Source organism: Tinamus guttatus, unplaced genomic scaffold, assembly GCF_059628265.1.
Source record: "Tinamus guttatus ecotype Peru unplaced genomic scaffold, ASM5962826v1 Tinamus_guttatus_pri_ptg000218l, whole genome shotgun sequence".
Classification (NCBI taxonomy): Eukaryota; Metazoa; Chordata; class Aves; order Tinamiformes; family Tinamidae; genus Tinamus; species Tinamus guttatus.
The window spans coordinates 4,819,058-4,836,423 of record NW_028288752.1 but is presented as its reverse complement, the minus strand read 5'-3'; the positions used below and the strand labels follow the sequence as shown (position 1 = coordinate 4,836,423).

The 17,366-nt window shown below is 54.0% G+C and overlaps 3 protein-coding genes across 4 annotated transcripts in view; 1 reads left to right on the top strand and 2 right to left on the bottom strand.

Annotated features, from left to right (window-relative positions):
* Positions 1 to 17,366, bottom strand: part of EGR4 (early growth response 4) — a 76,576-nt gene that overhangs the window by 37,302 nt on the left and 21,908 nt on the right. The gene's annotated exons all lie outside the window — the stretch shown is intronic.
* PRADC1 (protease associated domain containing 1) lies at positions 716 to 2,909 on the bottom strand. 2 transcript variants are annotated; one of them, XM_088525005.1, is made up of 5 exons: positions 2,859 to 2,909; positions 1,874 to 1,994; positions 1,551 to 1,660; positions 1,258 to 1,425; positions 716 to 842 (listed from the first exon to the last, which is right to left on the bottom strand). In XM_088525005.1, exons 1-5 carry the CDS (start codon positions 2,891 to 2,893, stop codon positions 722 to 724), a joined length of 555 nt encoding a protein of 184 aa, XP_088381131.1. In that variant the 5' UTR covers positions 2,894 to 2,909; the 3' UTR covers positions 716 to 721. The 2 variants fall into 2 exon arrangements, with proteins under 2 accessions (XP_088381131.1, XP_088381132.1); XM_088525006.1 differs by having other exon boundaries at positions 1,874 to 1,974; positions 2,833 to 2,908.
* Positions 3,208 to 14,370, top strand: CCT7 (chaperonin containing TCP1 subunit 7). The gene is made up of 12 exons (XM_088524981.1): positions 3,208 to 3,313; positions 4,313 to 4,466; positions 5,816 to 5,922; positions 6,263 to 6,388; positions 7,277 to 7,329; positions 8,240 to 8,411; positions 9,722 to 9,886; positions 10,641 to 10,829; positions 11,725 to 11,822; positions 12,410 to 12,542; positions 13,173 to 13,379; positions 14,145 to 14,370. The coding sequence occupies exons 1-12, from the start codon at positions 3,308 to 3,310 to the stop codon at positions 14,367 to 14,369; spliced, it is 1,635 nt and encodes a 544-aa protein (XP_088381107.1). The 5' UTR covers positions 3,208 to 3,307; the 3' UTR covers position 14,370.

Genomic DNA, 17,366 nt, shown 5'->3' with positions numbered 1-17,366 from the left:
TGTCCCCGCGCGCCCTGCGCACGCACAGGAGCAGCCCCGGGACCTCTGGGCGCTGCGTGGGGTCGTCACCGGGGCCCTTGGGTTGTCCCCAGATTGGGGCCAAGGGGGACGCTGCAGGGAAGCAGAGACAGGTGCCCCCGCCACTACTGTCCCCGTGGTCCCCGCCGCTTGTCCCCAGCCCTGGGGTGTCCCGGGCCTCACGCCCTTCCGTGTTCGTAATAAACTGAGTGGTGAAAAGTGGCGCCGCGTCCTCTATGCCAGGAAGCCAGAGGGCAGAGGGGGGGGCACGACCCGGGGGCACAACGGGGGCTTGGGCTGAGGGCAGGGGGATCCCCCAGCAGCGGCCCAGGAACAGCAGAACAGCAAGCAGGAACAAGGAGGAATTGTCTAAAACCTGTTGAGGCTTCGTGAGCTGAGACAAAACCACGGCGCCGTGGGGCGAGCCCCATTGGACCAGCCCCGCGGCGGCTCCCCTGCGGCGCCCAGCACTTCCTGGGAAAGCGCCGGCCTCCTTCCGTGCCTGGGGCCATCACCGCCCTCCCACAAAGTCCCCACAAAGGTTGTTCAGCGCCACGGGCCACATCCCCAGTGTGTGATGATCTTCCCGCTGCTGAATCCGGGCTGTGGGCTCTTATCGCAGGGGTCCTTTCCTCCAAGCCCGTCCCTAGGAAGAGCTTGTGAGATCCCTGGAGCCATCGCGATGCTCCACGGCTTCTCACCACTACCAGAAGGTCCAGGGGGGCTGCATCATCTCGTAGGTCGGGATGCTGGTGACGTTGACTGGGATGGAGATGACGGCCCAGGGGAGTCCGTGCTGCTCCAGGGAGCGCCGGATCATGTACCTGGGGGCACAGAGATGGGACAGGGCCCTGTGAGCCTCCCTGGGCACTGTTGGCACCAACTGCGGACGAATTCCAGGAGAAATGCTCTGGATTATAGCAGAAACCCGGCTCGTCAGGCGCAGATGGGACATGCGGCTGGTGGGGACCCTCTGGTTCATGGGCACAAGGGCACTCGGCCCTTCGCACAAGACCTTCCACATCTGGGAAGATCAGAGCATGGTGTGACTGGAATGGGATCCCCAAAAGATTCCCACAAACAAGGTCAGGACAAGAGCCAGACGTTGGGCTGCAGCGCGAAGCACATGGTGACACAGAGACCTGCTGCTCCCACGCGGGACGATGCCACCCGAGCGGATCCGCTCCGACACCCGCCCTCAGCATCCTGGCATGGATCCAGCTGCCAGCTTCTCCCTACCCGTCCCTGCCGAGCAGGAAGAGCGCGGGGATGTCGGCCGTGCGCCGCGTGCTGTCCTGGATCATCTCGATGTAGAAGCTGTCGTTGTCGTAGGCGTTGTCGGCGATGATGACGGCGCGGCCGCCGTGCTCCTGCACCACGCGCGTCTTGGACAGGAACGAGCAGCCCCTGCGGCGCAGAGGGACCACAACTCACCGGGGATGCCCCAAACAGGGGCCGATTCCAGGGCCTCACGCGTTTTCCAAGCCCTCCTCATCTTTGGGACCGGCTGCCCCGTGAGGCCCCGCACCTACCCGCGCTCCACCAGGGCGATCTGGTCCTGGATGAAGACCCCATTCCGGAGCTCCCCGCAGGCTTCAGGCGGATCCGCCGGCACCAGGTGGATCTGCTCGTACCGCGTGTTCTCCCAGGAAGAGACAGGCAGGACTGAGCCCAGGGGGCCCCCAGGGAACGGCTGTCCCCGGCCTCATGCAGGATGTGCCCACGGGACCCGCCGGGCCGCCCAAGGGGACCCCGTGGATGCGTCACGAAAGGGAAAATGAGGCACAGAGCTGCGTGAAGCATCAGGCTCAGCCAGGAACGGTGGCTCCCAGGCAAACCCCATCCTTCTACTTACAAACACTCCCCCGAAATCCTTAGCTGGAGTGGCCGTGAAGATGTAGCGGATGTCGCCGGGACTCAGCACTTGGAAGTACAAGTATTCATGGATGCGCAAGCCTGCGGGCACATGGAGAGAGGTGAGAGGCAAAGAAACGGCAACGGAAAATCCCAACGCGCAGCCGCAGCCTCCGATGCGGCTCATCCCGGGGAAGCGCCTGCCTTTTTAACCCTGTTTATGGTTTTTGCAGCCGTTTGCAGACCTGGAGCTGCAGTGCCCAGCAGGGGGGTGGGGAAAAGCACCCAGACTGGGGTGCCTCAAGGGAAAATGTACCCGGACAGAGGTGTCAGGCAGGGAAACACACCCGGACTGAGGTGCTGGGAGGGAAAATGCACTTGGCTTGGGATGCACAGAGGGGAAATGCACCCGGATCTGCATGTCCCCGGGGGAAATGCACCCAGATGGAGGTGATCCGGGGGAAAGGCACCTGGATCAGGGTGTCCCAAGGGAAAATGCGCTCAGATTAAGGTGCCCCAGGGAGAAATGCACCTGGATCGAGGTTTCCCAAGGGGAAATGCACCCGGGTCGTGGTGCAGCAAGGAGAAATGCACCCAGATTGGGATGCACAGAGGGGAAATGCAGTCAGATGTGGGACCCCCAGGAGAAATGCACCCGGATCGGGGTGTCCCAAGGGGAAATGCACCCGGGTCAAGGTGCCCGGGGAGAAATACACCCAGGTCGGGGTGCTCGAGGGGAAATGCACCCGGATGAGGGACCCCAAGAGGAAATGCCCCCGGATCGGGGTATCCCAGGAGGAAATTCGCCGCGATCGGGATGTCCCAAGGGGTAATGCACCGGGATCGGCATGGCCCAAGGGGAAATGCCCCCGAATCGGGGTATCCCAGGAAGAAATTCACCGGGATCCGGGTGTCCGCGGCTCCAACGCTCCCGGCAGCGCCCGCGGGTTCCGCACTCACCGCGGGCCGGGCAGGAGCAGAGGCAGACGCAGAGACAGAGCCAGAGCGAGCGGCGCAGCATGGCTGCGCGCCGCCCCGCCCCCCGCCGCCGCGCCGCCCCCGCCGCGCCGCCATTGGCCGCCGCCGCCGTCAATCAGCCGCGCACAGCCCGCCCTGCCACACAGTGAGCCGCGCGTGGCCTCCGTGGGCGCCGCCACATCGGGATCGGCGGCGCGGCCCCGCGCCCGCCACATTGAGAGCCGCCCCCGCCGCCCCCGCCCGGGGAACCGCGCGGCACGTCACCGCCTCTCTATGGTTTCTCGCGGGGGAAGGGGGCTCCGCTGGGGCCGCTCTGTCCGCTGCCCGACCATAGAGCGCGGCCGGAAGCGGTTGCCTAGCAACGCCCTCTTTCCCTTCCCCCCGCCATCGGGAAGCTTCTGGGCGCGCGCGGGGCATTGTGGGAGCGGGAGCGGTCTGCACCGGGGGAGCCGCCGCGATGATGGTGAGTGGCGCCCGCCTCATCGGCCGCCATCCGCGCGCCCCCGCTGCGCCCTCGCGCCGCCGCCGGTGCTGCCGGGGGCCGGAGCGGGGCCGGCGCGGGCTCGGCCCCGGTGGCGGCGCCGTCGCCGCCCCGGGCGTCCGTGAAGGCGCGAGCTGGGCCCGCCGGGCTCCCGCGGGGACTACAGCTCCCGTCAGGCCTTCCGTGGCGGGCGCCGCGGCTGCAGGGCAGCGGGCGTGCGGGGCACGCCGGGAGTTGTAGTCCGCAGGGCGCTGGGAAGGGAGGCGGCCCGGGCCTGGGGGCCGCGCCGAGCCCCGGTCCCAGTGCTGGGTCCTGTCACTCTGTCTAACCCGCTTATCCTCCGGGGTGCGGTTTTCTCTTTAGCTCGCAGCTCTGGCAGTACATGCTGCTCACTCGAGGTTTTCCCAAGCCTCATCCCCCCCATCGACCCTGGAGCCTCTGCTCCGGTCACTCTTTGTCGTTACAGCTTCTCTCTCTGCCTGCAAGCGGTTGCTTAAAAGCAAAAATGCCCAGGGTTTCCTGCTCTCCCTTCTTTCTCTGAGCCGTCACCCTTTAACCAAGAAACACTCGCACAAATCCCTTCCCTGAAGCCATAGGCGTGCCTTGAAGATGAAGCTTAAACAAGGAAAGCTTGTGGGAATAAACCTTTGCAGTGTTCAAACGAGCAGTTACTTTTGTGTAGCGGGGGCAGCCTGTGGCTTTCTCTTTCAGGGCTTCCTGTGGTCACAGCCTCACTTGGAAGCTGGGGTTAGGTCAATAAGCAAAGCAGGGTGCTTAGGGATAAGGATTTTTGCGTGTTTTATTTTGGTCAACGAGCCTTTAAAGATACTGTAGTTTTTGGTCATGGAAGTGAAAGATCCATCACATCTCTTAACTCCTTGTACTGGGGAAAGAATAGGCTTTTGCCTAACCTAGTCACTGTGCAGGCTGTCTGGGTGGTTAGGATGAGAGTGACAGCTCTGCGGTGGCTTCTCTCGGCAGCCCACACCGGTTATCCTGCTCAAGGAGGGCACGGACACCTCGCAGGGCATTCCCCAGCTCGTGAGCAACATCAACGCGTGCCAGGTGATCGCCGAGGCCGTGCGCACCACGCTGGGGCCCCGCGGCATGGACAAGCTCATCGTGGACGACAGAGGTGAGCGCTGCGTGAAAGATGACTCAGAAATAACATTTATGGGTAAAACACACTCGCCAGCGTGGGTTTTTGTACAGCTAGAGGCTAAGGCGTGTGGAATGCCTCATCCTCCTGCTGCTAGTGGGAATTTTGTGCTGTAATTTGAATTATAGCTTTGTGTTAATTGAATGAGCGTTTGCCTATACACAAACTTCAGCTTCCTTCAACACGGAGAATCTCAGCTCCTGTGATGCAGAGGTTCAGCTTCTGTTTCAACATTCAGTTTGAAACCTGGGCTAGCCGTCAGTTATTTACCAGGCTGGGTAAAGGTAGCTGAATTCTACACTAGGGGCAGGGTTAGAGTGTTAGAAAGTGCCAGAGAGGAGAAATGGTGTGTTTTGAACTTGGTCCTTGCATATTCCCAACCATCTTCTTCTAGATGGTTGCTCTAGATGAGACTCATAATGTGTAAAGTTACTCAGCTCTTGGCTGGTATTTTTGTATGAACTGGAGATGCCTCCTCTGGAAAGGATTGTATGAAGTCATGATATTGGTATTAAATCATAACAAATCTCTGCCTTGCATTTTGTTAATGTGTGCTAGGATTGTCCTTATAGTGCAGGTTTTATCTGTAAAAACATTTATTTTAGAAAGGATCACTGACTTTTTAGTTTAGTAACTGATTCTGTTGCTTTCCAGTGATTCTTTTTGATTTTTTTTTTCCTGTCAAGTGTCAGAGTGGAATACCTGATCATTATTATTTTTAATCAGTGTGGAGATGCTATTGAGAAATAAGAAGAGGTGGTGAATGTAAAGCCCCTGTTAGCTGGTATGAATAGTTTTGCACTTCCACCTCATTTTTTTCCTCAGAGTAAAAAAGACACTGTTAATACTCAGTGGAAGTTCCTTCTTGGAGTCCTCCTGGGAAACAGCTGTTCTGGGCTCCTCCTGTGCATGGAGAAGGCCCCTTACTTAGCTGATTGGATATTTTTGTATCTTTCTGGATGCAGGAACGTGTTTAAAATATCGCAGTGATCACATTACGGATCACATAGGGAAAAACAGCAGTTTGGCTAAAGAAAATAAGATTTCCAAGTGACGGTTTGGGACGTGAGCCTGTGGTGCTTGGACATGACCAAGCTCATGTGGGGTTGCTGGATCAGGGGAAGAATCTGAGAGCTGGTAAATCGTGGGGCTGTGCTTACTCTGTGAAGCAGAGTCAGGCTGAGTGGTTTGAAGTGTCTCTTGTGGTGCTAAAATGTCTCTGGAGCCTGGAAAGCTTCGTCGCCTACTGGGCCTGCCCTTTTCCAGCAGGTTATGGCTTCATTCAGCACGGTCGAGCTTGACTCTCTTTTCCAAATCAATCGCAGGCAAAGCCACTATATCTAATGATGGTGCCACTATCCTGAAGCTCCTCGACGTTGTCCATCCGGCTGCCAAGACGCTAGTGGACATTGCCAAGTCTCAAGATGCAGAGGTAGGAGGGTCCCCTGGCTGCTGCAGCAGCCTTGTGCCTGCATTTAGCCTCTTTTTTATTTTATTTTGTTATTTTTTGAGGGATTTTGCTTCTTTATGCAGATCTTTCAAGCTGTTTCAGCTAGATTTGATTAGGGGTTTGGGGAGCTTCAGAGCTTGTGTGTCAGGAATGAAGGGGATGGACAGAAGGGAGGTGGTGTGGACCTCACCATTTCTTAATCACCAAAGAACACAGCTGCAAACCTGCAAGCAGGGAAGTCCTGGAATCTCTTTCCCCGCGTGTTGTTATCTTGGCACCTTGGCGTCGTGCCGGTGACGCAGCGCGTTCCGTGTCCGTGCAGGTTGGTGACGGCACCACGTCCGTGACGCTGCTCGCCGCCGAGTTCCTGAAGCAGGTGAAGCCCTACGTGGAGGAAGGCCTTCACCCCCAGATCATCATCCGTGCCTTCCGCACGGCCACGCAGCTGGTGAGGAGAGGCTGCTCGGGGGGGCACACGGGGCCCTGCTGCCCCTGGGTTTGCGAGTTTGTTGGGCTCGATGAGGAGGTGTGAGCAGAGCAGCTCTGTACCTGCACAGCACGACATAACGTTCCCTCCAGGGAAATCATTTCTGGAGTGGGGTGGGGAGAAGGGGGTGGCAGTAACAACCTCATGACGTTTTCCTGCAAACATCACCTGGCTGCTTTGGTGTCAGCAAGCTGGTATTTCCAGTGTGTTTCCTGAATAATCTTGCGTTCCCTTTTTATTTATTTTTTATGTTCCTTTTTCCTCTCCAGGGAAGAATTAATAAGTGGTAAAATTCATTAAATTAGTTTCCCATTCTAGTGATTTTTTTGCTGCTTGGCAAACCTTACATCTCCTGGAACACTTCAGTCTCATTAAGCTGGAACTTCTTCTGGAGGTTAACTCTGTTCATAGCCTTTTTCTTAAACTTCCTCCTAAGTGAGGAGGCTGTTAAATACGCAAGGGCCGCACTTCAAGATCCCATCCAAGATGGTTAAAATGTGTATTTTTATGGTATAAAAGAGGAAAATCTTAACATAGTGCTGTGGGAGTGAGAAAACAGCCACTAGAGTCCAGGGGATTTTTGCTTTAATGGGGACTGTTGTTGCATGTCAATATGCTTGGACTGTACGAGCCGCTTCTGATCATCTTGTAGGTTTGTAGATCTGCTCCCCCAGATGTGCAGAAAGCAGCAGTGCAGTTTTGAGCTTGTTTTCTAAATCTTCTGTATTCTTTAGGTGTGTGTTTGAGGTTTTTTTTCCTTTTTTTTTTTTCTTATGCAAAATGAAAAGCTGGAGATCTGATCAATTTAAAAACATGAGTTGTTAATTCAGCTGGGTTGTGTTTTGACAGGCTGTGAACAAGATCAAAGACATCGCCGTTACAGTGAAGAAGGAAGATAAAGAGTAAGTTTCCCATATGGATCCGTGACTAGATGGTCTGATTGTGAGTAGAGGGCCTTCATTTCTTTGGTGTGAAGTGATTTCTAACCTCTGTTGTGACTCTTGCTCAGCACTTCAGGTCAGGTGAGCAGCTGGGGCACCAGCCCAGGGTTTTTTTTTTTTTTTTTTTTTTGACTTTTGGAATTTGTTGCTGCTCTTGGGCAGGAGGGTGCTGCATTTTCACTTTGCCTGCCCCTGCAGTGAAATGTGTAGACCAGTGTTTGCCAGTGCGCATGGAAGAGACGAGGTCCCCAAATAAATGGCTTGATATCTTTTATTTCCAGGGGTGGTGGAAGTTGCACTTTCTGCTATGATCAGTGGAAGTGTTAAGCAGCCCTCTGAAAATCAGATCAGGAAGCTAGATCACACTGTAGTTGTTGAGTACATGAAGTCAGAGAGCTGATAGCAACAACAAACATGTCCGTTGGGATGAGATGAGAACAGAGGTTTTCTCCCTGCATTCCAAGCTCTTATCTTCTTTGTCTGACCTGACTAATATCTACAGTAAAAAATCAAGTGGATTCCCAAATAAGTCCCAAATTCCCACATAAGTCCCAAATAAGCCAAAAGGATTTGTGCTAACTTGCAGAGCAAAATACAGTAGTTCTCATGGTAACAGTAACCAGGGTGGTGGAGCCTGAGAGGGGATCCAGGCTTCCCAGCTGTCCTGGTTTTCATTCTCAGCCACTTTGTCCTGACATGTTACCTAAGTTAATCCTCCAGAGAATATGTCATCTTTAGAGGGATTCAAGGTGATCTTTGTCCCCCTCAGAGTGGGTCACTCATACCGTGCACAGTGTTTTTTGTTTATGTTAACAAGAATAATTGATCTGTGAACAAACCGCTGTTTTTTTGCTTTCCTCCCTTTTTGCAGTGAGCAGAGGAGCCTGCTGGAGAAGTGTGCAGCCACGGCCCTGAGCTCCAAGCTGATATCCCAGAGCAAGGAGTTTTTTTCCAAGATGGTTGTAGATGCTGTTATGATGTTAGATGACTTGTTACAACTCAAAATGATTGGAATAAAGAAGGTGCAAGGAGGCGCTCTGGAAGTAAGTCTCATCAGAGCCTGTTTTGAAGGGATAGGAGAAACGATTACAGCTCCTTTGGTGGGTTGATCCTAATGGAAATACAGCCCAACTTGGTAATGTTTGTTGGGAAATTATCAAGGCAGAACAAAGCTGTTGACAAGAGGAAAAAGTGAGGTGGGTTTGCTCCTCTATTGGCAGAAGAATCTCTGGTTTGACTCAGGTCTCAGGTTTGACTGATAGCTGGGCATGTTTCTGCCAGAAAAGCAAAATTGCTGTGGAATATCAGAATGTTAATTCTGTGTCTGTTGCTCTCTGTAAACACTTCAGACGAGCATTTTTCATGAGAAGAGACATGGTAATTATGCCATTATCTTGCCCAGACAACTGACTGAGTGAATTAGGATTGTTTCAGCATCTGTGTGGGTTTTTTTTTTTTTTTTTTGTGTGTGTGTGTGTGTGTGTGAGGAGTCTGGGCCTATTGGTATTTTAAGGCATGTGGAAAATGGTCCCTTGTTAAGGGAGGTGTCTCACCTCCCGGATGAGAGCTTCTCTCTTGTGGTTTTGTCTTTTTAGCTGCTGGAGGCTGAATGCAGAGGGTTTATTTATAAGGACTCCTTGGAGAGCATTATCAGGATGGGGTAAATAATTTAGCACGCTGCCTTTCAGGGTGACTTTTGATAGATCCAGGGTCATCTCAGTCTGTAAGCTAGAGAAGAGAAAGTCTGTGTCCTTCCTGGCTAATGAGGGTAAAATTGCAGGTTCTCCTCTGGGTTTAGCTGCCTTGGCAGAGCTGAGCCTGCAGTGGGTGATTAGATACCCGAGGGGTAGGAAATTGGGATGCAGTTTCTCTCCTGGCTGCGAAGTCAGGAAGGTCTCATCAGAGGGCAGTGCTGAGCACAGTGGTTCTGTTGCAAAAGGCTTCAAAGGATGGCAGTGGAGCCTGTAAAACAAACCAGGGCGAAAACAAAGGAAAACAAACAAAAAGTTTGGGCTGTGGATGGGAAGAAGTATCTGTCTTCAAAGGTAGAAAATGGAAAGACATCAGAGAAAGCAGGCTGTTTCATCCCTTGATCTTGTGTAGAGCATCTTTCACTGCAGTGTTTGAGGGGCAGAAAGAAAATGATGGAGGCTGGTTTTGTGAGCAGAGGAAAGAGAATATTCACTGCTTATTTTCTTCAAAAATGGGTTAATCAAAGGAGACAGCCATTGGTGAGTAAATAGCACAGTGTTTGTAAATGAGGGCTCTGAACCAGGGAGTCTCCTGTGAGGGTTATTAACCCTGCTGCAGAAACCTGGGGTGCCCCAGCTTAACAGAAATCCCTGTTTCCAAGGATTCCCAACTGGTGGCCGGGGTGGCCTTCAAGAAGACGTTCTCTTACGCTGGCTTTGAAATGCAGCCCAAGAAATACCAGTGTCCCAAGATCGCCCTGCTGAATGTGGAGCTGGAGCTCAAAGCCGAGAAGGACAACGCTGAAGTCAGAGTGAACACAGTGGAGGTGGGAGCTCACAGCTGAAACATGCACTTGTCTGATGTGCTGCTTGTCCACGGCGTGTGGAACATGCACTGGGGGAAACGTGTCCCATGTTGGGCGGACAGCAGGGTGCCCAGCAGTAACTCCTCCTGCCTCGGGTTTCTCTTGGGGCAGCTGAGCGAGCTGGGTAGGTGCCTGAGGGTGCAGTACCTGCCTGTGGCTGGATTCCTGCTTGCCTGGCTTGCATGTCAGTCCTCAGTGGAGACCTGATACCCCTGCCTGTCCCACATCCTTGTGCCCACAAGATGTGATGGTGCTTGAGAGCTGCTGGTATAAACTGTGAGCAGTGCTGCCAGTCACGTGGTGACTTCTTCATGCTCAGTAAATGGCCTCCCAGGGAAGTCTTGCTAAGCAGCACTTCAGATGCTGAGAAGTCAGTCCTGTGCTTGTTAAGCGAATAAAGTAGCTGTTCAAACACTAGTTCTCCTGTCACCTTGGTAAAATGCCTTCCTGAAGTCACTCACTGCTGCCCTCTTGAGAAGTCACCCAAAACATATAGGTAGCCCCAGGGGAGAGAAGCTGAAATTCCCGTGTCCCAGCACAGCCTGTGTTTGGTTCCTGCAGTGGGTGCAGTGCCTAAAGATCCGCGGGTGCTCTGCTCTGCTCTCAGTAATGGGTTAATTCCTCCTCCCCAGCATTCGTGCAGTTTCTGTAAACGCGGCAGCGTTGGCAGCCCTGCGTCACCCGGCGCGTTACACGTTTCTCCTGTCTCTGCCAGGATTACCAGGCCATCGTGGATGCCGAGTGGAACATCCTGTACGACAAACTGGACAAAATCCACAAGTCGGGAGCCAAAGTTGTCCTGTCCAAGCTTCCGATCGGGGATGTGGCTACGCAGTACTTTGCAGATAGAGACATGTTTTGTGCTGGCCGTGTCCCCGAAGAAGATCTCAAGAGAACTATGATGGTGAGCTGCTTTGGCTTTCAAAAAGTATATATCTGTTTTAAATTCATCTCTGGTGGTGCCTGGTCATATCATTCCCAAAACAGGACAACAGTCAGTGAATCCACAGTTACTTACATAAAATCTCTTATTTCATGAAATAAACATGAATTTTTATGAAATTTCACATCATAAAAATATGAATGTTTACAATTTTACATCACTTTTTTTTTTAAAATGCAGTTATTCTTTCCTGTGAGGGTGACAGAGCCCTGGCACAGGCTGCCCAGAGAGGCTGTGGAGTCTCCTTCTCTGGAGATCTTCCAAACACGCCTGGATGTGACCAAGTGCCCCATGCACTGGGTGTCCCTGCTGGAGCAGGGGGTTGGACTGCATGATCTTTAGAGGTTCCTGCCAGCCTCAGCCATTCTGTGACTCTGTGACTGTCACTGTGTGATTCAATTGCCATCCACTGACAAAGCTATTCCTTGATGGAATAAGGAATCAAAATCTAATTGCATCTGTGGTGTGTTTATGGCCCTTTAATATTGTAATCTATTGGAAGACTGTCCATTCAGCTAATTTATTTCCCCTGGTTCAGTCTAGTTGCCTGTTCTGTCCTGGGTGTTTTTTTCCTAAGTCTCTATGTAGCCTCTGGACCCTGGAGCTGTGAGTCAGCACTTAGGAGAGCCCTGATCTTATTTTGCTCTTGAGGATTATTTCTGATGTTGCCTGCCTGGATGTTCGAGATGGGAAGAAAGTACAAGTGTCCTGTGTTGTTTTGGGTTTTTCCCCCCCTCCTGAATCCCACCTGCCCTGTGTTTTTCCAGAGCTGTCTCTGCAGAATGGGACCCCGCTGCGCAAACCTGTCTTGTCTGTCACTGCGGGTGACACTCTGGTTTTATCTCCCTTTGTGCAGGCCTGTGGCGGCTCCATCCAGACCAGTGTCAACGCCCTGTCGGACGACGTGCTGGGCCGATGCGAAGTGTTCGAGGAGACCCAGATTGGAGGAGACAGGTAAATCCCCGGGAGCTGGGAGGCTTCGCTCCCGTGGGAGCGCTCTCGGGCTGCAAGCAGAAACAAGCTTCATTCAAATCTTATTTCTCCTGCTCTTTTTAATACTTGTAATTCCCCACTGACTCACAGAATACATTTCATTCACAACTTAAAAACATCACCCTTTGGAGTTGACTGTGGTATTTTGTGTAATATCCCACGGTGAAACTCTATTATTGGTGCAAATGAAGCCAGGTACTGTAAAATGGGCCCTTCTATATTGCTGGAAGAGAAATCCTCTTTGGAACCATCCCCCAACATCTGCTGTGTTCCTGCTAAGTGAAAATGAGAGCCCTGGTTTGGTGTAAAGCCTTCTCAGCAGAAAGAAATTGATTTCTCCAGATCAGCTTGTAGTTCACTTGTACATTGCCTGGTTGACTCCTTCTCAACCTAAATCTGATAGTCACTGTGCAGGGTGAAGCAGCTGCATTTGTGCATCTGTTTTGAGAATTTCTGTTCCCACCATGTTTCTTGTTGCTGTAAAATCGGTTCGGAAGTGACACGGCCTCTCGGTTGGCCTGACCCTTCTTCTCCTGTGCCGCGGGCAGGTACAACTTCTTCACGGGCTGCCCCAAGGCCAAGACCTGCACAATAATCCTGCGAGGGGGCGCGGAGCAGTTCATGGAGGAGACGGAGCGCTCCCTGCATGATGCCATCATGATAGTCAGGAGAGCCATCAAGGTACAGACCATGAGGGGCGTTTCTGAGGCGAGACGGGGAGCACAAAGAGCTCTAACCAAATATTCTACATGTGACTGTGTAATATTTGCGGAGTTACTGATTCGGGGTGGGGGCTGCTCTGGGCATTTCTGGGGTAGGCCTAATTACATGTTAATGTGGCAGCTCATGGCAAAAGGCGCCTTGGGGCTGAGTGCCCAGAGGGGCTGGGAAGGAGTGTCTTTTTTTCTCCCATTTTGGAGCTGTTTTGCGTTTAGTAAGAACATCCTGCTCTCTCTACTGAAGCAAATAAGGCATTAAAAATAGCTGCTAACAGAACGTGGCTGCTAAGTGCTGTTGCAGATATCTTTGGTTTGGTGTGTTTTAAGGAAACGAGGGGGTTGTATCCAGCTCTGCTCTCCCTGCGCTGACACAGTGCTCCCAGTGCACCCCTTTCTGCCCTCTTCTGCACACAGCCTTGGGGAGCAAAGAGGCTGCCGGAGGCTCTTGCCCTGCTCGTGCAGTCAGCGCTCGCGAGGGCCCCACGTGTCTGTGTCACCCTGATCTGTAAAAGCTCCAAGAAAGGGTGTCTTGTGCTCTTCCCCTCCAGCAGCACGAGCAGAGCTCACGGCCCCTTTTCCCTCTGCCTTTCAGAACGACTCAGTTGTGGCTGGTGGCGGTGCCATAGAGATGGAGCTTTCCAAGTACCTCCGGGACTATTCCAGGACCATTCCAGGCAAGCAGCAGCTGCTCATTGGGGCCTACGCGAAAGCCCTGGAGATCATTCCCCGCCAGCTGTGTGACAACGCCGGCTTCGACGCCACCAACATCCTCAACAAGCTGCGAGCCAAGCACGCGCAGGTGGGTGAACCGACAGCCTGCAGCCCTGCAGCCTCGTCCCCCTCGTGGTGCTCAGTTTGGCTGTGCCCACGTTGGCCTTGTGTTTCTGTAGGTTAGATGCAGGGTTGGGTTTGGGGATCCAGTGCAGGCGTCTAAAACGAGTGGCTTTGACTCAGCTGTTGGGTGAAGCTTTAAGAGCTGGGGTTTTTGGTTTGGTTTTTACAAACGCATCATTTGTCAGGAGGGAGGCTGCTCTGTTCAACATGGAGGTGGTTGGGCTCCAAGCTGGCCGAGCCCCGTGGGTTTCGGGTGCGCTGCAGCCCACGGGTCCTGGTGGCTGGTGGTCACCTCGAGTGTTGTGGAGTCCGGGTGTTGGCGCACGGTGTCTCCCTGTGGCTGCACCCGGCTTCCCTGCTGGGCTCTGCGCTGTCATGAGGTGACGCTGCCACGTTGCGCTGCGCAGAGGGCGCTTTGGGAATCGTAGAGGAAGATGCTCCGGAATGAGAGTTGTACCTTGGGCCACAAGATAAGGGATAAGATGTGGATGAGGAGAGGAGACGGCAGCGAGTAGAAGTCCCTCCTGCAGCCGCCTTGTAGAATGGAGCAGGCCTGTGTGTTGCCAGGCGGGGATGGGGCTGTGCGGAGGGGACAGACGCTCCGTGTCGTTCCCCTCACATGTGCCCCCTGCACGCGCCCGGCTCTCGTCTTGGTGCCGTGTCCCCTGCCCCGTGCTGGCCCCCGCGCCCCCTCCTGCCCTGCATCTCACCTGCCCTCGTCTCCCGCCAGGGCGGCATGTGGTACGGCGTGGACGTCAACAACGAGGACATCGCCGACAACTTTGCGGCCTGCGTGTGGGAGCCGGCCATCGTGCGCATCAACGCGCTCACCGCCGCCTCCGAGGCCGCCTGCCTCATCGTGTCCGTGGACGAGACCATCAGGAACCCCCGCTCGACGGTGGAGGCGGCGCCCGGCGGCCGCGGCAGGGGACGAGGCCGTCCCCACAACCACTGAGGCCCCGGCGCTGCCGGGACAGGGGAGGAGGATCGACCTCTCGTTTAATTAAGAGGCTGTTCAGCATATGGTCCTTCGAGGGCCTCCGGGCACCCCCGGCCTTGTTTAATTAGAATCAAGTCTTGGCACGGGGAGCGGGAGCCTCCTGCGAGACGCCCTGTCCCCACGTTCTCTACACAGCACTGATGCCCCGAGGCCGCTCCTGTCCTTCCGCGGAGCTGCGCTGAGCCGAGCTCTCCCGGCGCAGGGGCTTGGGCCGTATTTATAATTTCTTCTTTCCCCCCGGGTGTTTTGACCCCAGGCTCAAACACAATAAAAGGATCCGGTGTTTCAGTGGCCAAGGGGCTGGGCTCTCTTTTTTTGCTTCTAGTTTCTCATGGGGAACGGTGGGAGTGTAAGGGCTCCAGCACGGGCTGAACTGAGGCTGGTAAGTGATGAAGCAAGTGGGGAAAAAAGATCAGCCCTTGAGATCTCGTTTCATTAGGCAAATTGATGGCCTGTTACACCATGAAATGTATTACAGCTCTGCTCATGAAGCACTGCCCCGAATCGACCTGTAAGAGCCCCCTGCAGCGGCTGTTTCGGCAGCAGGCCCGTCCCTTACGTGGCTCTCGAGGCCACTTCAGCTCATTCGAAGGGCACTTGGCAGCGCGCGAGTCGTTGTGCTGGAGAAGGGGGAGGCTGCAGCTTCCCTCTAAAACTGCCCTGGGATTTCTTAGTCACGGCACTTAGCCACGAATGCCGCCAGGCTCCGAGGCAGGGGCTCTCCTAGGTAAACCTGCGCCTCCAACGAAGCCTTGCGGGTATTTCCCCCTCGCAGCTGGGAAGCCAGGGACCGAGGTGTCCCTGGGCTGACCTGCCGCGGGCACAAGGGGACCCGGAGCTCCGTGCTGGTGTCACGGGGTGCGGCCACTCGGTCTTGGCATTGGCCACCAGTGGCTCCTGGAGCCGCTGCAGCTGCTGACCTACATCCAGCCGCCGCATCCGTAGCGTGATTCCCACTGCCGCTCGGGGCGGCTCCTGCCCCTGGCAATGCGCGTGTCCCCCAGCCCCCTTGGCCTTTCCAACCCTTTTCCCCCCGACAGTGTCTTCCAGGCCCAAGGCAAAGGCTGATCCTGGAGCTTGGGCCATGGCTCCATCCTGCTGGCCTGGATTTATCCCATTGCACTCCAGCAGGGAGAGAGGATGAGTTCCCAAACCCTGTGTTGCTTTCAAGAGTCCCTTATTGAGCACCGAAACATAAAATAGCTCTTTGCACATGGTGTTTTTTTTTTTTCCTTTTTCTTTTTGTAATTCTTAAATACGCGTAGTTTACACTCGGCAAAGGTTCAAAGCAACAACATCAAAGTGCGGCTACAGGTGACAGTACCAACCAAAGTGCTAAAACGAGGGGCTCCCGCGGGCGCTGGCGGCGCAGGAGGGGCGTTTGGTTCTCCGGACACTGGCACGTCGCTGCGAAAGACTAAAATAAAGCTAGATTTGTAGAGAGTTTAAAAAAATAAGTTAGAGGACCGACTTGCTGCCTTCCCAGGGGCCGAGCTGGAGGGACCGCTGTGAGGAAGAAGTGCTTTGGGGAAATGATTGCCATTTCGGGGGACATATATATATGTCTATATATATATATATATTTATCTCGGTCTGCATGATTATCTCGAAGCAAGTTTGGCTCCACGGCTGGGGGCTCCCTTGCTAAAAGCCATCCTGCCCTCCTAGCCCATTGCACCCGCTTGGTCCCTTAGTTTGGCCAGGAAAAAAACCCTATTTTACCGCTTTGGGGTATTTTTTATTTTTCCTTCCTCTCTTTGCTTGCAGGGAAGGATCCTCGAGGGCTTTTCCCGGGAGGTGGGAAGGGGCTGGTTTCTGTCCCTAACCAGTGTTATTTGGCACCAATTCCTAAAGGGTTTCACTCGGCCTGAACCTGCGGTTTTCAGCCCCAGCACTGGCTGCGGAAACGCACTCACGTTGGTTAAGGCTTGGCCCGGGGCCGCTCGAGCAGCGCTGCGAAGGCGCTCGTCCTCGTCTCGCCACGGAGCTGGGACGTTGCCTTGGGGAAACACCAGCCTCGCCTGGTGGAGGAAAGCTAGGAGTGGAGAAAAAAAACCCACATTTTGAGTTTAGAGAAAAAACTGTGCTGAGAACGGCCTCTATTGGTATTTTCGGTATTTTTCTTTCCTCTTGTTTTAATCTCATCAGGAGCCTTTAGAGGAGCTGAGCAAAGTGCCTTGGCTGTGCCCTGGGTGGCAGCTGGGGCTGTGACACAGCAAAAAAAAAAATTTTCTTTTTTTCTTTTTTCTTTTTTTTTCCTTTTTTTTTTTGTTTTCCGTTTGCCTTCTTTGAAACTGTCCCAGCCCAGGGCCGCGTTTGTCTGTCTTTGAGATGTTCCGTCCCTGCCCTGCTCTGCTTGGTGCCTCCCAGAGGGTGGTGGCCCTGGCCACCTCTGCTCCTGGCCACGTTGGGGAAAAATGGACAGAAGAGGGAAAAGCAGCTGCCTTTTGGCCCCTCTCCAATGTCCAACATCCAGGGCATCATCCCAACACCCTGGATCCTCAGGGCTCTTGAGTGACACTTTGAGAGCAAAGTCTCTCCTTGAAAGAGCAGCCGGTGGCGCCCGTCCTTGTGCCACCAACCCTTGCTGGGTTTGCTGGTGTTGATCCTCTTGGAATCCCCGACTGGCACCACCGTAAGAGAAACGGAGGGAAATCCTGCTAAAATTGGCCACGAGAAGCTTTGGGCAATGTCAGGAGCAAAAGGGAACCACCAAAACCTGGTCCCAGAAGCCTCACATGGAAGCAGGTCCCAGCAGAGCCGGGTGCCACCATGGGCCGACTCCTCCTGGAAAAAGCAGCTCTTGGTGGACACTCACCCCTCATTTTCCTGGCATCACACTGTGGATTGTCATGGCTGATTCCTGGCGTGGCTTCTCTGGTGTCTAATACAAGGTTGAGCTTCACTGCAGCAGATCCTTCCCTATGAGCTCCCTCTCCAGCGGCCTGATTT

Excerpts from the sequence above, each read along its gene's own strand:
- CCT7 (XM_088524981.1), top strand. Across the intron at positions 8,412-9,721 it reads TGCAAGGAGGCGCTCTGGAA|GATTCCCAACTGGTGGCCGG; the intron begins GTAAGTCTCATC and ends CCTGTTTCCAAG. Across the intron at positions 11,823-12,409 it reads ACCCAGATTGGAGGAGACAG|GTACAACTTCTTCACGGGCT; the intron begins GTAAATCCCCGG and ends TGCCGCGGGCAG.
- PRADC1 (XM_088525006.1), bottom strand. The coding sequence starts at position 2,893 with ATGCTGCGCCGCTCGCTCTGGCTCTGTCTCTGCGTCTGCCTCTGCTCC. Across the intron at positions 1,426-1,550 it reads ATCGCCCTGGTGGAGCGCGG|GGGCTGCTCGTTCCTGTCCA; the intron begins GTAGGTGCGGGG and ends TCTGCGCCGCAG. Across the intron at positions 843-1,257 it reads TTCCTGCTCGGCAGGGACGG|GTACATGATCCGGCGCTCCC; the intron begins GTAGGGAGAAGC and ends CTGTGCCCCCAG.